The sequence below is a fragment of the Nothoprocta perdicaria genome, unplaced genomic scaffold (genome assembly GCF_003342845.1).
Source record: "Nothoprocta perdicaria isolate Ctin4 unplaced genomic scaffold, notPer1 scaffold_16, whole genome shotgun sequence".
Lineage (NCBI taxonomy): Eukaryota > Metazoa > Chordata > Aves > Tinamiformes > Tinamidae > Nothoprocta > Nothoprocta perdicaria.
In genome coordinates this window covers 775250-793963 of record NW_020454760.1, presented here as the reverse complement: position 1 = coordinate 793963, position 18714 = coordinate 775250, and the positions used below count along the sequence as shown (strand labels likewise).

The 18714-nt window shown below is 33.8% G+C and overlaps 1 protein-coding gene across 1 annotated transcript in view; it reads left to right on the top strand.

Annotated features, from left to right (window-relative positions):
* Window positions 1-18714, top strand: part of DNAH12 (dynein axonemal heavy chain 12) — a 54643-nt gene that overhangs the window by 21277 nt on the left and 14652 nt on the right. Inside the window, exons 30-54 of the mRNA XM_026035415.1 lie at window positions 541-650; window positions 1379-1562; window positions 2245-2385; window positions 2946-3029; window positions 3121-3309; window positions 3939-4058; window positions 4859-5047; window positions 5700-5854; window positions 5965-6103; window positions 6189-6355; window positions 7188-7443; window positions 8271-8570; window positions 9015-9193; window positions 9727-9919; window positions 10010-10171; window positions 11545-11739; window positions 12094-12227; window positions 12558-12720; window positions 13545-13625; window positions 14789-14965; window positions 15776-15907; window positions 16327-16416; window positions 17489-17629; window positions 17764-18005; window positions 18347-18494. Coding sequence (XP_025891200.1) covers window positions 541-650; window positions 1379-1562; window positions 2245-2385; window positions 2946-3029; window positions 3121-3309; window positions 3939-4058; window positions 4859-5047; window positions 5700-5854; window positions 5965-6103; window positions 6189-6355; window positions 7188-7443; window positions 8271-8570; window positions 9015-9193; window positions 9727-9919; window positions 10010-10171; window positions 11545-11739; window positions 12094-12227; window positions 12558-12720; window positions 13545-13625; window positions 14789-14965; window positions 15776-15907; window positions 16327-16416; window positions 17489-17629; window positions 17764-18005; window positions 18347-18494 — 4071 coding nt within the window. The remainder of the gene's footprint in view (window positions 1-540; window positions 651-1378; window positions 1563-2244; window positions 2386-2945; window positions 3030-3120; window positions 3310-3938; window positions 4059-4858; window positions 5048-5699; window positions 5855-5964; window positions 6104-6188; window positions 6356-7187; window positions 7444-8270; window positions 8571-9014; window positions 9194-9726; window positions 9920-10009; window positions 10172-11544; window positions 11740-12093; window positions 12228-12557; window positions 12721-13544; window positions 13626-14788; window positions 14966-15775; window positions 15908-16326; window positions 16417-17488; window positions 17630-17763; window positions 18006-18346; window positions 18495-18714) is intronic.

The window sequence follows — 18714 nt, the reverse complement described above, 5'->3', positions numbered from 1 at the left end:
TACTTGTACTTCTTCCTTAGGTATAATCATTGGGGTTTTTCTGCTATTTTTTTCAATTGAGTGTAATTCATATGTGTTAGTTATACACAGGTTATATTAATTACATAATTGCAAAATAAGGAAAAATGTAGTATGATTGCAACTGAACTTTGCTTCAAGCAGAACCCTTGCTTTTGTTGAGAGCAAAAGCTCCTTAATGCATAGCTGAGGTCTGTTATGTCTGGAGGGGCTGTGTAAGGCATCCAAGAGAACAGAGACTGACTTACGTGTTTGTCCCAGTTGTTGAACATGCTTAAATGAGACAAATGCTCCAGCTTATGTTTTGTTGTGTTTATTGCAACAATTAAAGCAAGCCTCCTCCTCTGTAGTAGAAGGATTGAGGTAAAAAAGAAAAGGGAAAACTTGTTGATTTTATTCTGAACAAACAAGTAGTAGTAAGAAATACTTAGTCTAGATATACATTTTATAATTTGTAATCATGAGAACAGATATCTAAAAGCTTATAACAAATGATAAGATTATGATTTATTTTGATTTTAGGATTTTCTGGAATGTGCCAACGAATGTTGTGCTCGACATAATGTCCAACCTGTAAAAGTTTTTTTAGAAAAAATGATACAGACGTATGAAATGATGATTGTTAGACATGGGTAAGATTCTAGTCACTATTTCACAAGTGGTATTTGTTATTTCGTCTTTTACCATAGATAGTAATATTTAAGTATAAAGGTAATAGTGGCAGCAGGAATGCTAAGCCTTTCTATTTGTATTGAAACAGTCACTAAAGTTGCATTTAAACATGAAAAGATTCTTGGGAATGTGTTTGAGGAGTTTTAATACTCTTGAATTCCAGAAATAGCCTAATAAAACTTTTGTGTTTATTTCTCAGTTAAGTGAAGTCTTTGTCTATATTACAGTATTAGTTACCAGATGTCTACCATTTTATTCCTGGCTTCTTAGAGCTGCAATTATCTGTTGAGAATATGTACAATACTGTCTTAGGTTTATGTTAATACACAGCTCATCAATTAGTGCTTCTAGTGTGACGTTACAGTTGCCTCCCATTGCTGGGAAACTGAAACTTATTTGATATTGTGACCTTTTGTCATTTAAATTTGTGTATGTGTGTGTGTAGGATGTATTTTTAGTGATTATCTTCTTCCAGAACTGTATTACCTCTTTCTAGATTAAAAATAATATCTTTTTTTCTAGATGTCAGGGCTAGAGCTATAAAAAACTTATATTTAAGAATGATGTCATTGCCTTATGGACTGTAAAAGTCGCAATTTAAAGATAAGTCAATTGATAACTGCAATTGATAAATTGATGTCAATTGATAACTTTTTTAAAAAAATTTTCTTCTCTCTCCATCTAACAGCTTTATGCTTGTAGGAGAGTCTTTTTCTGGGAAGACCAAAGTTCTCCATGTGTTGGCAGATACACTGTCTCTTATGAAAGAACGTGGTTACGGTGAAGAAGAAAAAGTAATTTTTAGAACTGTGAATCCAAAATCAGTCACCATGGGTCAACTTTTTGGGCAATTTGATATGGTATCTCATGAGGTAACATTTGTTTTTAAAAGTGTATAATAATTAGCCATCTTATTTGTTTCTTCCTCTCACCCATGGTAAACTTCGTGGAGTTTGTTTGAGTGCGTTTTTGGTTAAGTGTGTTCAGGTTAACTTAAACCTGAGGTGTTGTTTGAGGGTTGCTTGTTTGATTGGTGGTTTTATTTTTCTGCTTCTTTGCACAGATCTACTGTTTTGTTTTCTTTTCCATTATCCAATATGTGTCAGAACTCCGTTATTGCAGATACTGAGGTGCTGAATTCATAGTTTTGATAATTTAAATACAGATGAAAACACAACTTTAAGTATTAGTTCAAACAGCGCTTAGTTCACTGGATTTAAAGAGACCCTTATTATTAAAAACGTGTTTGCAAGTTTCTGTGAAGTGGATTACCTATATGGTGTTTGCTACAGCATTTTTTCAAAGAGAAAGCACCTTTGTTTTAATGTTGGAGACACTGCATAACTTTTGTGGAACTGCAAAGCTATGTTCTGTTCTCCTTAGTTAGAGAAGACTTAAAACCCCCCCAAAACTTATGTTTCTTTTACTTTTTTTTTTTTTCTGGTTCATTAATTAAAACAATATACAGCACTACTTATCAATGGGATTACTCAAATTTGAGTTAGAATACCTGTACTGTGTGTTGCTTTTTCATTCCACGTTCTTCCCCTCTAGTGGACAGACGGTATAATTGCTAATACCTTCAGAGAATTTGCTTTATCCGAGACTCCTGAACGCAAATGGGTTATCTTTGATGGCCCCATTGATACCTTATGGATAGAAAGCATGAACACGGTTCTGGATGACAACAAAAAGGTATAGTTGGTAGATTTAAATTCCCAATTAAAATGCTGTGATATCTTGAAAATATTATTCTATATATAAAAAGCACAAATGTGAACAGTGCCAGACACCTTGTCAATTGAAAAGAACAAGAGCAAGTGTTTGGAAACAAGTCATGTTTTGGAGTTTGTGAGGTATCTATGTTAGAGTTGCTCGTGTGATGTTTATTTTGTTTTGTTTTTAACTTTACTGGACTCCAAATGGAATCCTACACTATGAGCAAAAATAGCAGCAGATATTCCTTCTCCTTTGCCCAGATAAAGACTTGCTGTCTACTTTTATATTACATTATATTTAAGATAGGGAAATACCTGTAATGATCCTAGTGATAGATTTATATACAGTATTATAATGTAAGTGAAGAATTCAGGTAAATCTTTAAAAAATGGTTGCTCCAAGTAATCAGTACTTTATGTGTTTGGCCTTGCCTTTGGTTATATTTGGCTTTGCTGATATTTGTATAGGACTGTCACCTAAGTCAAACTTAAAGCATTTTCTTATTCCTATCACTTTTTGACTTCTTTAACTTAAAGCTTTGTTTGATGAGTGGGGAAATCATCCAGATGTCTCCTCAGATGAGTCTGATTTTTGAAACAATGGATCTTTCCCAGGCTTCAGTAAGTTTTTAAATCAAAGTATTTAATCAAAATACAATACAGAGTAGAATGTTAAGTATATACTAAAACGGAATTTACAATTCTTCCTTAGCCTGCTACAGTCAGTCGTTGTGGTATGATTTATTTGGAACCATCACAGCTGGGCTGGACACCACTAGTTACCTCTTGGTTGAGTCAACTGCCTGAACCTCTAAACCTAAAGGAATATCAAGATCTTCTGCAGGAACTGTTTAACTGGCTAATACCACCAGCGTTAAGACTCCTTCAGAAACAGTGCAAGGTAATTTTAGCTCCTTCTGCTGTGTAGGTGTATTTTTGTTTTATTATGCACAGGTGGGGAGGAACTGTTTTCTTATAGCAACAACAGTTACAATGCATCTGCAACAGCCTCCCGTCCCCAATACTTTTGGAAAGGTAGACCAGGAATGTTATGTGAAACTTAAAATCCCATCATAATTTTCAGTTTGTTCTCATCCAATTAAGTAAGTATTCAAATGAAAAATCTTCTCAGGTTATTTTTGTTGTTGCCATTGCTGCCATATTTGCTTTTTTCCTTTAAAGATGTCACATGAATAGGGAAATATGTTTTTCAAGTTTCAGGAAAACAGTTATAGTGCTTGCCTGCTCTGTATGACAGTGTTTAAAATATTGCCCATTTAGTGGTGCAATTGATTCTTTTTTAAAAATATGTATAATTAAAGTTGTCATTTTAACCACATAGCTGGTTAAAGAACTATACACTATGAGATTGTTTCAAGGACAGAGAATAGTAAATTATCTTTTGACTTAGCCTTCAAATATTTGTTCAGACTTAGCACACCAACTAATTGAGTAATTTAACTTCAAGACAGAAATGAAAATATACAGTTAATACATAAAATATTATAACTATCATTTTGTATTTCTTAGGAATTGGTACCTACAAGCAACAGTAATGTTGTAGTATCTCTTACACGGCTTTTTGAAATATTGATTTGTACAACTGTGCAAGAAGATCCCACCAACAAGAACATCCGCACATGGATTATGGTTGTGGTTCTTTTCTTAATTTGGCTAACCTATAACAACATGAATATCTGTCTTTTTATATGCATGCTTTCAAAACTAATTACACTACTCCAAAACAACCTCAATAAGATGCAGTTTTACACCTTCTCTTTCTCCTGCAGATTTTGGTGGTGTTTAGATGTGACAAATCAGTCTGAAATAACTGTATTATCCGTCTTACTGTATTTCTGGTTAACTTGGATAGCTTTTGCTTTTGTTACATGTACATTTTAGTTTAGCAAGCATTATAGGAAAGTATCTGGTTTCTATTAAGGGAAAGAAGTGTTGGTGCAATACCGATTGATTAGTCTAAGCAAAATTTTTTCAGTATAGGCAGAAAGGATTTTATGAGCTGTATTAGATGAACATTTTCATGGACTTTGTATGACTGTTCATAGGAAAAACTAAAGAAAACTGAATGTAAAAATTTCTATTTGAAACTAAATTTTAAAAAATCCTAGGTCTTGGTTTGCAATTAGAAAATCCCTGAGACCATATGAATGAGACTTTCCCTGACTTTGACATGTCATATAATACTTTGGTTAGTGGCTTTTATTTTTATGCTATAAGTCCTTGAAAATGGTTTTTTATTTATTTATTTATTTTTAAATTTTAGTTTTAATGAAATTTGTAGGTTTCTTATGCCAGTCTTCCTGAAGGGCAACTTTTAATATCTATCTGTTGAGGAGTATTTTTCAGATTTATATTGGTTTACCAATCAGTACAAGGTTCATATTATGTAACAAATTTTTAGACGGGTGTCTGTCTTGTTGCTTTTGCAGGCTTGCTTCGCTTTTTCTACCGTCTGGTCCATTGGTGGAACTTGTGATGGTGGCAGCAGAATCCTTTTTGATACTTTCTTGAGGGAAACTTTGTCAGGGAAATCTACTCTAAATCCTGTACCAAAGAGTGTGGGAAAATGGGAATGTCCCTTTGATGAAAAAGGCCTGGTCTATGACTACATGTACGAGGTATGGATTGCTTGCTTCTGAAAGGAAGCAAATGGAAGGAAAATGTGGCTAGAACTTGGCAAAGACTATTAGATGTTATTCACTGTTGGTGCATGATGAAATCTCACAATAAATTTTGCATTTATTAGTATTTTCTTATTAACGTGCTGATGGCTTTTTTTAGAAAAAAAACAAGATGTACATGTTAGCAGCATTTCTAAAGTTACCATATTACTGACCTTCTGTAGCTTAAGCTGAGGCTTAGATCTGATTTCATATAAAGGGAAAGATAGCTCCTTTCTAGAGGTAAAACAGGATATTGAGGTCATGAACAGCTTGTTATAATGTTGCTGCATTTATAGTATCCAGTAAAAATTCTGAATTATAGTTGTACTTTCAGAGTTAGTTATATAATCTTTTAAAGTTGCATATATGTTTTTTTAAAGAATGCTTGAGCAGAAAAGGAAAGGAACTTGAGCTTAGATGTGCACTTCAGCACATCCTTCGTACAAAGAAGTAAATGGAATATATGAGCTTACGAAACATTTGATGTTAATTCATTTATATTCATTAATTTCCTATTTCAGAAGTGAGGTACTTAGGAAAACCTTTCAAATGTGTAGTGGTGATGCTGTTCCTTCCACAATACTTTACATCTGTATTTTTTTCCTAGCTAAAAGGCAGAGGACGTTGGGTTCACTGGAATGATTTTATTAAAACTATTAATTTTAGTAATAACAAAAATGTGAAGATTCAAGATATCATAGTCCCAACAATGGATACAGTGAGATATACTTATTTGATGGACTTATTCATTGCCCATGGAAAGTAAGTTATTCTGATTGAATGCACAAAAGCATTCTTTTATAGCTGCAATCAGTTTATACTTGTTAGGGTTTTTTTTCCAATGTGTAAGATGTACTTGTTTTTGCTTGAAGACCTCTGCTTTTTGTGGGACCAACGGGTACTGGGAAATCTGTATATATTAAAGACAAGTTAATGAACAACTTGGAAAAAGAGCTCTACTTTCCCTTCTTCATTAATTTTTCAGCGCGAACTAGTGCCAGTCAGACTCAGGTAAGTAGAAATAGCCAATAGTGTTTAATAAAGGTAACATAGTTCTGTCTAGTCCGTGCTATAAATGTTCCTGTCTGCATTGTAGAACATTATTATGGCAAGGCTGGACAAGAGGCGCAAAGGAGTATACGGCCCTCCGATGGGAAAGAAGTGTGTTATTTTTGTGGATGACATGAATATGCCTGCTTTGGAGAAGTACGGTGCTCAGCCTCCTATAGAACTCTTAAGACAGTTTTTTGACCATGGAATTTGGTAGGTATTCAAAACACAACTGAAACCTAGAGTAAGTTTACTGTTGCATTTCCTGTTATGATTATTTATTCACTAGAATTTTATTTCAAACAGACTGTCTTTTAAGAAAGTGTTTTGTAAATAATTTAAAAATAAGTGTTTCTTACATAAAACTTGGTCTTATTCAATCCAAAGTTTATGTTGTTTTTTAAGCTTAGCTTTAGCAAATTGATCTGCATTTTTTTCTTAACTGTTTTTCAAGTTGAATTTATCTCTCTTTTCCTTCTTTTCCTCTTTGCCTGTGAAAATTAGCACACCTGTTTCAGTGTCCTATTTATCAGTATTTTTATATAGCTTATATAGTTTTCATTTTTATATAGTTTTCATTTTACTCATTGAACAGTTTTTACTGTCCTCTGTATTTTTTTTATTTTTAAGATAACTTTTATGAATAGCAATTTATTCAATGGAATCAAAACCAACAATATGCATCAGAAGAAATTACTCAAGAGTCTTTCCTGCTTTCTGACCCTTGCATCCTGAATTACTCTGATTTAGTACACTTCAAACATATTTTGCTCTTCAGTGGAGATAATATATCTTGCCATGTTTTAGTTTTAAACATTTGTTTCAGAACTGCATGTGAGGTTTTGTATAACCCAGTTGAAACAAATTATCTTTTCTTGAGGACATGAGGTGCTGAGGTTAATTGTGGCATGGTTATAGGACTTCAGTGTCCTTTTTTTAAAATTTATATATCTACTTTTTATATAAATGTGCATATGTTAGATATACATGTAACACTACCACAGATATATCTAATATAAACACCACATTGTAATTTATTTTGAAGGTATGATTTAAAGGACACGTCCAAAATAACCCTGGTCGATGTGCAGTTGTTGGCTGCTATGGGACCTCCAGGTGGTGGGAGGAATCCTGTAACACCTCGATTTTTGCGACACTTCAACATTTGCACAATTAATTCTTTTAGTGATGAAACAATGGTCCGCATCTTCTCTACTATCGTAGCTTTCTACTTGCGGACTAATGAATTTGCTCCAGAATTCTTTACCGTTGGAAATCAAATTGTTGCTGCCACTTTAGAGGTAAGAGGCAAATAGTGTAATGGAAGCTTACTTCAAGTTGTTTAGCACAGGCTCTATATTAACTTATTTGGTGAAGTAGAACTTTTAGATATTTTGATCCATTATTACTTTTAACATGTAGTTTCATGTGGTTTTGATTAAAATTGTCTTAATTTTACTATTATAGTGATCTTATTCTGGGAAAATTGTCTTTGATTATATGTTAATGTGGGCACTGTAGTACCTATCCTCATATGCCAGCTGAATGAGACTGGAATTTCTTTGGCATGTTTTGACATAGCTCAGAGAAAGGCTATCTAATACAAAGGCAAGAGGAAGATACTAGTTACAACCCTCTGGACATGTCTTTTTTGTGAGACTAATGATGAAGTAATGTTCCTCTCCACTTCCCTCCTTCCAGTGAAGATACTAATTTTGGGCATTCTAGGTTAGCTGGTTCAGACACTTTTCTTTATCTGATCAGTTCTTTAGCATCTTTATTACCTTCAAATTCAGTTTTCCACTTGAAGGAGGATATCATGTAATTCAAGGAAGCTGAGAGATCGGAGTGGTATTCCTCCTCCTGCTGCAGATCTTTTTAAATGTATTAGGATTTTCCCATTTGTGAGTTGAGATTAGTAATAGGTATATGCTCCAGAACTCCACGAGATGCATATTAGAACTTGGAGATCTGTAGATATTGCTAGTAATTTTTTTTTTAGAGTGAAATGTTTTTCTTGGAAAAATAAAATTTTGAAAGACATTTTTTAAAATGTATGATCATTATATAGTTACTGTTCTGTTAATTTGTTCCTTTTTTTTTTTGTTTGTTTGTTTGTTGCTTTAAGGTATATAAGAAAGCCATTGGAAATCTTTTGCCCACACCAGCCAAATCTCATTACACATTCAATCTGCGAGACTTTTCACGTGTTATCCAGGGCTGCTTGCTCATTAAGAGGGAGTCAGTTGAAAGCAAACATGTCATGATGCGTCTGTTTGTACATGAGGTGTTCCGGGTCTTCTACGACCGCCTGGTGGCTGATGATGATAGAGCCTGGTTGTTCAGATTGATGAAAGATATTGTGAAAGAACATTTCAAAGAAGCATTTGATTCTGTTTTTGCTCATTTGAGACAAGGAAGTACACCTGTAAGTATGTCGTTTACCACTTGAGAAATAATGTATTTGTATGTGATAATATAGGACTAGATGATGCTCAATGGTAAGTGAAAACATGGATCGATTATACATGAAAATTTGAGTTGCATTGGGCAAAAATGCTATATTTGATTAAAAAAAAAGTTTGAAAAGATTTGAGTGCTCTATATAGACTTCCTTTTCAAACCAACATTTATTTAAAATGTGGATAAAATTATTTTTCCATGTATGATTATGTGTGTCTCAGCTTTGCATTGAATAAAAAAAACTTACTGCAGCATGCTTTCAGTTTGGCCAAAAACTATTTTCACATCAGGAAATTTCTTGAGATTTCTACTGTCTTAAATATTTATCTATATTTCACTTTTCTAAATTTGCAATTGAGGAGTGTATTAATTAAACTTGACTTCATATTTTATTAAATATTTACCATAGGTAACAGAAGAGAACATGAGAAGTCTAGTGTTCGGTGACTACCTGATTCCAGAACTTGAGGGAGATGAGAGACTTTATATAGAAATTCCAAGCATTCAACTGCTTGGTGATGTTGTGGAGCAGTGTTTGGATGAATATAATCAAATACACAAAACAAGAATGAACCTTGTAGTTTTCAGGTATATTTGCTCCATATTAAATAAGAACTGTAATTGGGATTCAGTATGTCTAGTTTTTTGTATGTCAATATCCCACGTTGAGCAGCAGCCCAGAGAGCATTTCTTACTGTAGCCTTAAAGACTCCATGCAAATGGTAGATCTTGGCTAGAAGTTCTTATTTTTCGAAGCAGAACAAACAAATCTTCTTTCACATCACTTAGCTTATTTTTCGAAGCCACTTTCAACTGCTACACATGTTATCACCCCATGACCTGTGGCTAACACTTGTGTAAAGCTTTACTGCATACTGCAAGATATTTATATGTGTGTGTTTTTTACAATAGATGGGGTTCTCAGTGATACGTAGAGAACTGCTTTCCGAAGACGCGATTCTTATACCTGTTCTGCATAGAACCATTTGTTATTTGTATAAAAGAACAGTAATGAAAGAATGAATTTTGTGGCAATGTGGCATACATACAGCCCCTTGAGAAATTTGTTTGGGAAATGCTATTTCTGTGCTTGCTTGATAATCAGCGTGTTTCCAATTTAGGTATGTGTTGGAACATTTGTCTCGTATATGCCGTATTCTGAAGCAATCTGGGGGTAACGCTTTATTGGTTGGAATGGGAGGAAGTGGACGTCAATCTTTGACTCGTCTAGCAGCATTCATGGCAAAAATGTGTGTGTTTCAACCAGAGATTTCTAAAAGCTATGGTATGAATGAGTGGAGAGAAGACCTGAAAGTGAGTATTAGTAACTTGTTTGTGTTCTGGCTTAATTCGAGGAATGGTATTTTGGAGTGTAAAATGCTTTGAACTCTCTTGTGTTTTTAGACTCTTCTGAGGAATGCAGGTGTAAAAGGCTTGAAAACTGTATTTATAATCACGGACACTCAAATAAAAGAGGAGGGCTTTCTGGAGGATGTTGACAGTGTACTCAACTCTGGGGAAGTACCCAATCTTTTTGCAGCAGATGAAAAACAAGAAATTATAGAGGTATTCTTTTAATACTCTTTTAAATAATAGTAATTCTCCTAAATTCTCTTAAATATCAGCTTCCTTTTCAAATATTTGCCAGATCAGTGTAAAGTATGCCTTAATTAAAAATATTAATTTTGTGACTTTTTCCAGAACTTAGATAAATCAGCCAGATATTAGTTAACCCAAGTAACTTATTCCTATTGCAAGCTTTAATTTTGGTCTCACTCTATTAACAAACACGTTATGTTGTGCACATAGAGGATTTTGATTGCTTGTGAATATCAGGCCCTGAAATAACAGTGTATTTTTAGTATGGTTTTTTTTTTTACACAGACCCGTGTATATTATTTCAAAATGGCAAATGCTTGTCTCTTCCAATGTTACATTTTTTGAATGTATTTAACTTGTGTGCTAAAATTTGTTAACTATATAACATGTCAACTGGGGCAAGGTTACTTATCACTCATTAGAGTCTGCATCATCAATGCTCATCAAATCTCATTCCTATTCCACTGCTATTAATCTAATTTGTCATTTGTGTTATTTGCTGTATTATGTAAAGTAGGTATACTTCGATGGAAGAATGATTAGTTTTAGGGATTAGCAGCTAAGCTGAAGTGTTTAATGTGGAGTGCTAATTAGCTGAGGATAATATTTTTATAAAGTAATCGATAGTTTCAAATTCTGAGGTGGTTTGTTTTTCTGAGAGACTTTTGGTAAATGAATGAAAGGAGTATGTTTGATATTTGAAACTTTGATTTTCTCAGTTATAAAAGGCAAAAAAAAAATTGTATATTAAAGCCAATATAATTTTAAAGAGGTTAATATTTGGGAAAAAAAAAAAAGGTTACGAAATGCATGTGGCACATAAAACATAGAAATACTTGCTTTTATTGTAATAGCTTTCCTGTAATGAGAGGAATAATTTGCCTCATCTGTTCTATAACTCTTAAAGCTCTTCTACAATTGATTGTAATTAAGCCAGATAGCCAAAAGGCTTTGACTTTGTTTCCTGAGGGAGATGGTTTTCAATTTTGACTTACAGAATGAGTCTTAAATAACTGCCAGAACAACCTCTTCTTTGGATAGACTTTTAGTGCTAGTCCTTAGGCATTCTCAGTTCTTCAAAGTAGCAGTTGATAATTTCTAGATTAAATGGCTAGGGTCATAGATAAGTATTGTAGTATTAACCTAAACTTCTGCTTGCTACTTATTCTGGTTGTGGATTTTTTTGTTTGTTTGTTTTAGTTTATGCTGTTACTTTGTTTTATCAACAAAAGATTCCATCCTCTTGCTGCTGATAGTCCTCCATTCTGTCATAAACAGGGCTGTTAAAAGTACTTGAGAAACACTTAATGAGAAATTATATAACAGCTTTTATTCCCAAGGGTGTTCGTGCAGTAGCTCAGGCTGGCAATAAGCACGAAGAGCTCAGTCCTTTGGCCTTGTTTGCTTTTTTTGTGAACCGCTGCAAAGAAAATCTGCACGTTGTAGTAGCGTTCAGCCCAATTGGAGATGCTTTCCGCAATCGTCTTAGGCAATTTCCCTCTCTCATCAACTGCTGTACTATTGATTGGTTCCAGGTATGTAAAAATATTTATATTGTTTCATTAACAGGTATGTTCATTTTTAATTGCCTCAATGTTTATCTCCTGATAAATTTTCTTTTCACTTTTTGCTTTTCAAAATTTTAAAGCAGTATAATCATTTGAGTAATATTTTGCACACTCTTTGGTATGCCATCTTGGGACTTCTATAACTAAATAAGCTTCTTAAATGTAAAATATCTGAAATACCTGGTAGTGTCAGTTTGCCCAGGGTTATTTGTCACTTTATGACATAATTTGTATTTGTCCTTAAAGATTTAATATGTATTTAATGTGAAGACTCCTGGGTGCGTTTTTATAAATTCCTTCTCTCCCCATTTTCTCCTGCAGCCGTGGCCTGAAGATGCCCTTGAACGTGTGGCTAATAAGTTCTTGGAAACACTTCAGCTCACAGCCAATGAGCGTCAGGAGGTTGTGCCCATCTGTAAATACTTCCATACTTCTGTTCTATCACTTTCTATAAGGTCAGTTTGCTTCCTCTAAAACAACCCATTATTTTTTAGAAATATAAAGCACTAAAATGTTTAAAGTGGTAAAATTAAGGTAAATGAACTTGAGAAAAATGCTTTAGAGATGAGAAACAGTAAGACAAGTAATGGAATTTTATTACTACTTATGTCTGTCTTAGAATTTTTTAACTGAGGATATAAGGTCTGTCTGCTTTAAAATGCTATATAAATTATGGAAACTGTTCACTATTGTTATTTGTAAAACAGTTTATTTTCCTACCTGTTCTAATAACAATTAAAGTAAGAAAGAAAATGGATCTTAAAGGTATTCTTGTTTTGTAATAGGTTCTTGGAAAGTCTGGGCCGGCATAATTATGTTACTCCTACTTCTTATCTTGAACTTATTGCTGCCTTTCGACAACTTCTAACTCAGAAACGTGACACTGTAATGAAAGCCAAACAGGGATATGTGAATGGCCTGGATAAGCTAGCTTTTGCTGAATCCCAGGTGAGTTCAGACAGGAGTGGAACTGAAGATACAAAAAGATGGATGTAAACAGATCTTTTCCTAGAGAGATAAACTGAAAGTAGAACTTCAGATCTGTCGATTTAGGAGGGTGAGAAATGGATTCCAATTTCTGTAAGGGGAAACAGCTTGAATTTTCTAGTTCCAGATCTGATTAAAATCTAGTAAGTGATTTATATTCTAGATTGAGCCTTTGTGGACAAAACAGGCTTTTTAAGGGTGTCAATAAGGAAAAATATATTCTTTTGTTAAGGGTGTCAATAAGGAAAAATATATAAGAATAAGATATATTCTTATCTTATGATAAAGGGATATGTTTCTGTTTCTGTAAATACAAATGTGGTCCGTTCAGTTATTTCTTTTGTTGGAATATGATTTTTGTATTTAATGCGTAATAAGTTGTTTGATTTTAATATCAAGTCAATTGCCTCTTTGCTTAGGTCAGTCTTGAAGTGATAAAACTGTAATAATTGTGTTTGTGCTTCTATTTCCTAGATTCATATTGATTTAGCTGTTAGGGTAGAGGCCGTGGGCCCTATCACTTAGCAGTGCAAAAAAAGCTCGTCCCCTTTTTGTAATATTTTACATTTGAATATAAAGGAATGTGGTCATTTAAATTAGAATTTGTAGAAGTGAGGAAAAAATAAGGATATCTGTACTGTTTTGATAAGAAAGCAAGCATTATTTCCTTCTCTTATTAAATTAGTCATTCAATAGAATCATGGCCTTACAGAATTTGTGGAAGTTTTACTTGGGAGTTCAGAATCTTCCCTGATTGTTTTGTGTATGTATTTGTATGTATCTAGGTTGGTGAGATGAAACAGGAATTAGTTCAGCTGCAGCCCAAATTGGAAGAAGCTAAGTTGGAGAATGCGAATATGATGAAGGTAGAGTTATACAAATATGGTCTTGCCTTTTAAATGTATATGTAGCCTGCCGAGCCATGCTTTTATCATGATAGTACTTAGTTTTGAATCAGGAGTCTTTCTAGTAGACTGTATTTGACTTCTTCAGCATCGTAGCTGGCTTCAGACAGGTTCTCAAGCATATGACTCCATCAAGTTGCTGATCTGTCTTTTGGACAATAAGAGCTGAGCTGAGGATTTTGAGCTTCCTTCTTTTTACTTGTACTTGCAGTGTATGGTGTAATTGTAGAAGTTTGTCCACAGTGTCATTTAAAATCTTTTTTTTAAATCTGAACTACAGTGGATATGTAACCTTTACCTAAGCTCCATGCTGCAGGATATTAGAGGAACATTCATGCTAATAGTGGTTGGATGGGGTTTCTGAGAGAATTTTGAAAGGATCCTAGAAAGGAGTAATTTGATAGAAACTCAGTGGGATTTTAGGAACCAGTCTCAGAATTACAACTTCAGAAAATACACTTAGTGTGTTGTTATTTCATCATCCAAAAAAAAGCAAGATTTCACTTTTTTTGATTTGTTTGTTTTTCCTTCTGCATTGGTAATGATTTTTAAGTGATTTTACAGATACAGTGATATCTGTTCTACCTATAGTTACAAAGCAAGATTCAAGTTCCACCACTACTACAGGATAAGCTCTAGGGAGGCTAGAAGCCTCTAATTGTATACAGCTGAAGAGGCAGTATGTGAATGAATAGTTGACTCATCAATTGAAAGAAAAATAATTGTTAGTTAATAAGTTTAGTTAATAAAAATTAGTTTTTATTGGCTGCGGAGAAGGAGGCTGCAAAGCTTAATACAAGCTAGGATATTTTTGAGTTATAACCTGAATGCATGAGTAGTTTCCCATCTCTTGAACTTTAAGCTCCCCTTAAATAGCTGTTATTGACAGTAGTCAGATTTCATGCAGTGCTCTCACTCTTAAAGTTTCATTACGATGCTATATTATGCTAAAAAGCAGTAGACTTCCTTAGCATAAATTAAAAAGATGAGCAAGTTCTGCAGTGGTGAAAAATGTAAAGAGAAAATGGAAGAATTTCCTAGTATTTTGACCATTGTACTTCACCATTTCTGTTGAATGAATCACTTGCTGCTCAGTTGGAAGCTCACCAATGTATTTCCTGTAGGTGATAGAAAGAGAATCTGCAGAAGTAGAACAAAAAAGAAAAACTGTAAAAGTAGATGAAGAGATTGCTACAGAAAAAGCTGAAGAAGCTCAGACACTGAAAAATGAATGTGAGAGTGACCTAGCAGAGGCAATTCCAGCCCTGGAGGCTGCACTTGCTGCTCTTGACACTTTAAAGGTGAGCTAATTGAAAGTTTTAGCATTCTAAATAATTATTTAATATCATGGTATTCATACATATTTTTGGTAGAGTGCATGAAGATGAAAAAAATGGAAATGCTCCAATTTCTCTATTTTTTGAAATATCTGTGCAGAGATATCGAGAATAACTGTGCAGTCATATTTTAGTAGGTTTCCTCTTAGTGTATTCAGAACACAAGTTGCTTTAATGCAATTAAAATGTTTATTTGCAGGAAAGCCCAGTGAGGGGGGAGTAAGAATAATCAATAACCAAAGTTACTAGCAACAATATCATATGAATTTCCTCTTTCAGATAAGCTTAGGATTGACTACTGATGATTCACATATCTATATGTGTTTATGGCTAAAAAGTGTGTGGATCTTTGGGTTAAAGGTTTCCTTCTAATCATGACTTAGACACAATCTGAAAGCAATGTTGCTGAGAAGGTCGGATGGGAATTGTATAGGAGGTGTCATGAAGTATATGAGGTTTTTTTAGGTAATTCATGCAAAAGGGAATCAAAAAATATTCTGACCTACATTTTCAAATATAATTTTATTTAATTTAGTTACTGGCACTTGCTATCATTTTTATTTCTCTTTAATAGAATAAAATAATAGATTTTTGAACTGTGTCACTAATGCTGTATCCTCAATATCCACAGTAAAAAATCACTATAACTATATTAAAATACTATTTATTTTACTTTTGTTTGCTATTAGTATATTCATGTTATTAGGGTGACAAAAGTATAACATTTGTCCTAAGTCTGTACATTTCATTTTTAAAATTTGACTTTTATTTCAGCCTTCTGATATAACAATTGTCAAATCAATGAAAAATCCTCCATCTGGTGTCAAACTTGTGATGGCTGCTGTCTGTGTCATGAAAGACATAAAACCTGAAAAAATTGCAGATCCTTTAGGGACTGGAGGCAAGGTAAAATGATAGAGAATGAGTTTCAAATAAAAGTGTAATTCATCATCTTCTCAAAATAGAAGAGTTCAGTAAATAAATGCTTCTTAGGTCTAGTAGAGCTGGCTCAAATTTATAGCCTGTGACCATTTTCATTAAGATCTATAGGCCTTACACGTTTTCAGTGTCTAGCTTAATTTGGAGTTCTGGAACATGCATGGAGAGCACATTTCATGTGTTCAACTTATACGTCGAGATAAATCTCCCTGAGTCACTGTTTTGTTTGATCTTGAGGGAAAATATATGGTCTACTCTTTTCTCACTGTTTTATTGGTGTCTTAAGCAGATATTTAATATTAAATATGCAAGAGTTTATTAGAAAATCTTTGAATTTTTTGTTACTCTTTAAGGTTTGAAAAGTTATTTCCTATTGTGTCTTGCAGATTTTGGATTACTGGGGTCCTAGCAAGAAACTGCTGGGGGACATGAATTTCTTGAAGGATTTGAAAGAATATGATAAGGACAACATTCCAGTAAGGTTTTGTTCATTTTTCTCAGTGATTTCTATGATATATAAATCTTTCTTTAAAAAAAAAAAAAAAAAAGAGAGAGAGAGAGAGAGAAAAAAAAAAAAAAAGGTTAGAAAATACTGTATCACTGAGGGCATTTGCCCCAAACTTGTCGATGTCTGTTATGGCCAAAGATCTTTACAAGTTAAGTTAGTTTTCAGTGCTTTCCTTTCTGTAACTTTGTTTTCCTTAAGCTCATGTAACTTTTCAGTATCCATAACACATTTTAACTCAGCATTTCAGAAGTCTATTGAGTTGTTTATAGAGCTAATGTTTTGTATATACGATCCCGCTCCAGCGCTGCTACATGGTCTTGTGTGTGTGTGTTAGCTTTTGTACATCATTTTCTTTGACATTATAAACTTCATTTTTTAAATGTCTAGCACATTGGTCCTCTTACTTAAGTCTGATTATAATGGTATTGAATGAGTGCTGACAAAGTGGAAGACATCTAGCTAGGTATGCTAGATGATGTACTTGACCTCCAGAAGTGTAGTACTTGAAAAATGATCTCCTCTCCCCCCAAACTCTCACAGAATACATGATTCTTGTAATTTATGAAATGCACTAAAAATTTTATACGCTTTGCCTCTTACAAAACTGGTCCCAACATATAGGTACAAGCAGTATAATTCATTCAGATTTTGTTTGTCTTTAGCAAAATACGTTTTCTGTAATGTTATACAGCAATTCTATCTTGAGGGGGGAAAAAAAAGTAGCATGTTTTGCAAGAAGGGGCAGTGTAAATTAAGTCTTCCAAATTACTGTGATTCTCTCTTGCCACTTGTAATACCACTGCCAAATGCCTGACTGAAGGATAAAAATAAATAGAATTGGTAAGGCAGGAGGGACAATAAAAATGATAGGAAAACTAAAAGAAGCAAATGAGAAGTGGATTCTGACAGTTACTACCGTGTAGTTCTTTACTGTTTCATTGGTTCAGTGTATAGAAAAAGGGCAATCTATATAAATTTAAGTGTCAGCAGCAAATCTTTGCTATATAAAAGCTTTGAACTATAATGATTTTGTTACCCAGGCGGCAGTTATGCAGAAGATTCGGGCTGAATACCTGACAAATCCTGAGTTTGATCCACCAAAGGTGGCTAAGGCATCCTCAGCAGCAGAAGGCTTATGTAAATGGATTATGGCTATGGAAGTGTATGACAAGGTTTCAAAGGTATATTTTTGTTCATAGTTTCTCAGGATTTAAAAAGCTTCCTTTGCTTGGTTTATTCGTCCTAAGCACTGTGTTAAATAATAAATATGCAAAATTGTGGCTTAAGCATTTGTGTATTGGTTGTAATTTACTAGGTGGTTGCACCAAAGAAAGCTCGTTTGAGAGAGGCACAGCAGTCCTTAGCAGAGACATTGGCCCTCTTGAATCAGAAACGAGATGAACTTGCAGCAGTGGAAAATCATTTGGCTGCTTTGGAACAGACTTTTATTGAGAAAACGGAAGAAAAGGCTCGTTTAGAATTTCAAGTTGATCTGTGCGCTAAAAAGCTAGAAAGAGCAGAGAAGTTGATTGGAGGTCTTGGTGGAGAGAAATCAAGGTCAGAAAAAAAAGTTCTATTTTCTTATATTGCATCCATTATAGAGCTAGAGCCTTTAATGCTGTGTTTCTGTTGAAGTGTGGTGGCATTGACAACTGTAATATTGTGAATCCTTGTGAGGTTCCAAATTATCTGATTATCTGTAAGGTAAAAATATGGGTGGGAGCATTGAGAAAATTATAGAGAATCACTTCTAAATGAGAACAAAATATCTAAACGTGATGATATTACTCCCCATTAAACCAGTATTTAAAGAACAACAAAAATGATTGAAGTATGCTGTTAATGCTGTAAATGTAAATAGTTAGCACTGTTTTATTGTGTCTTCTTGCTTGTGATAGATGGAATAATGCTGCAAATGATCTTCAGAACACTTATGATAATTTGACGGGAGATGTTCTGATATCAGCTGGTGTGATAGCATATCTGGGAGCTTTTACTGCTGGGTTTCGACAAGAATGTATCAAAGACTGGAGCAAACTGTGCAAGGTTAGAAAGTTATCTTAGATTTAACTAGTGATGTTTAGATTTGAGGGAGTTTTTTGTTTGTTCTTTTTTCTTTTTTTCCCCATAATGATCTGCAAAAGGCCTCCTAATTTTAGCTAGAACACTCCAATGTTAAAAGGAAATCCATGCATAGATTAAAGTGGAATAAGTGGAATTTAACTTAAGATACTAAGAAACAAGAAATAAAGGTTGATGGGTTTCT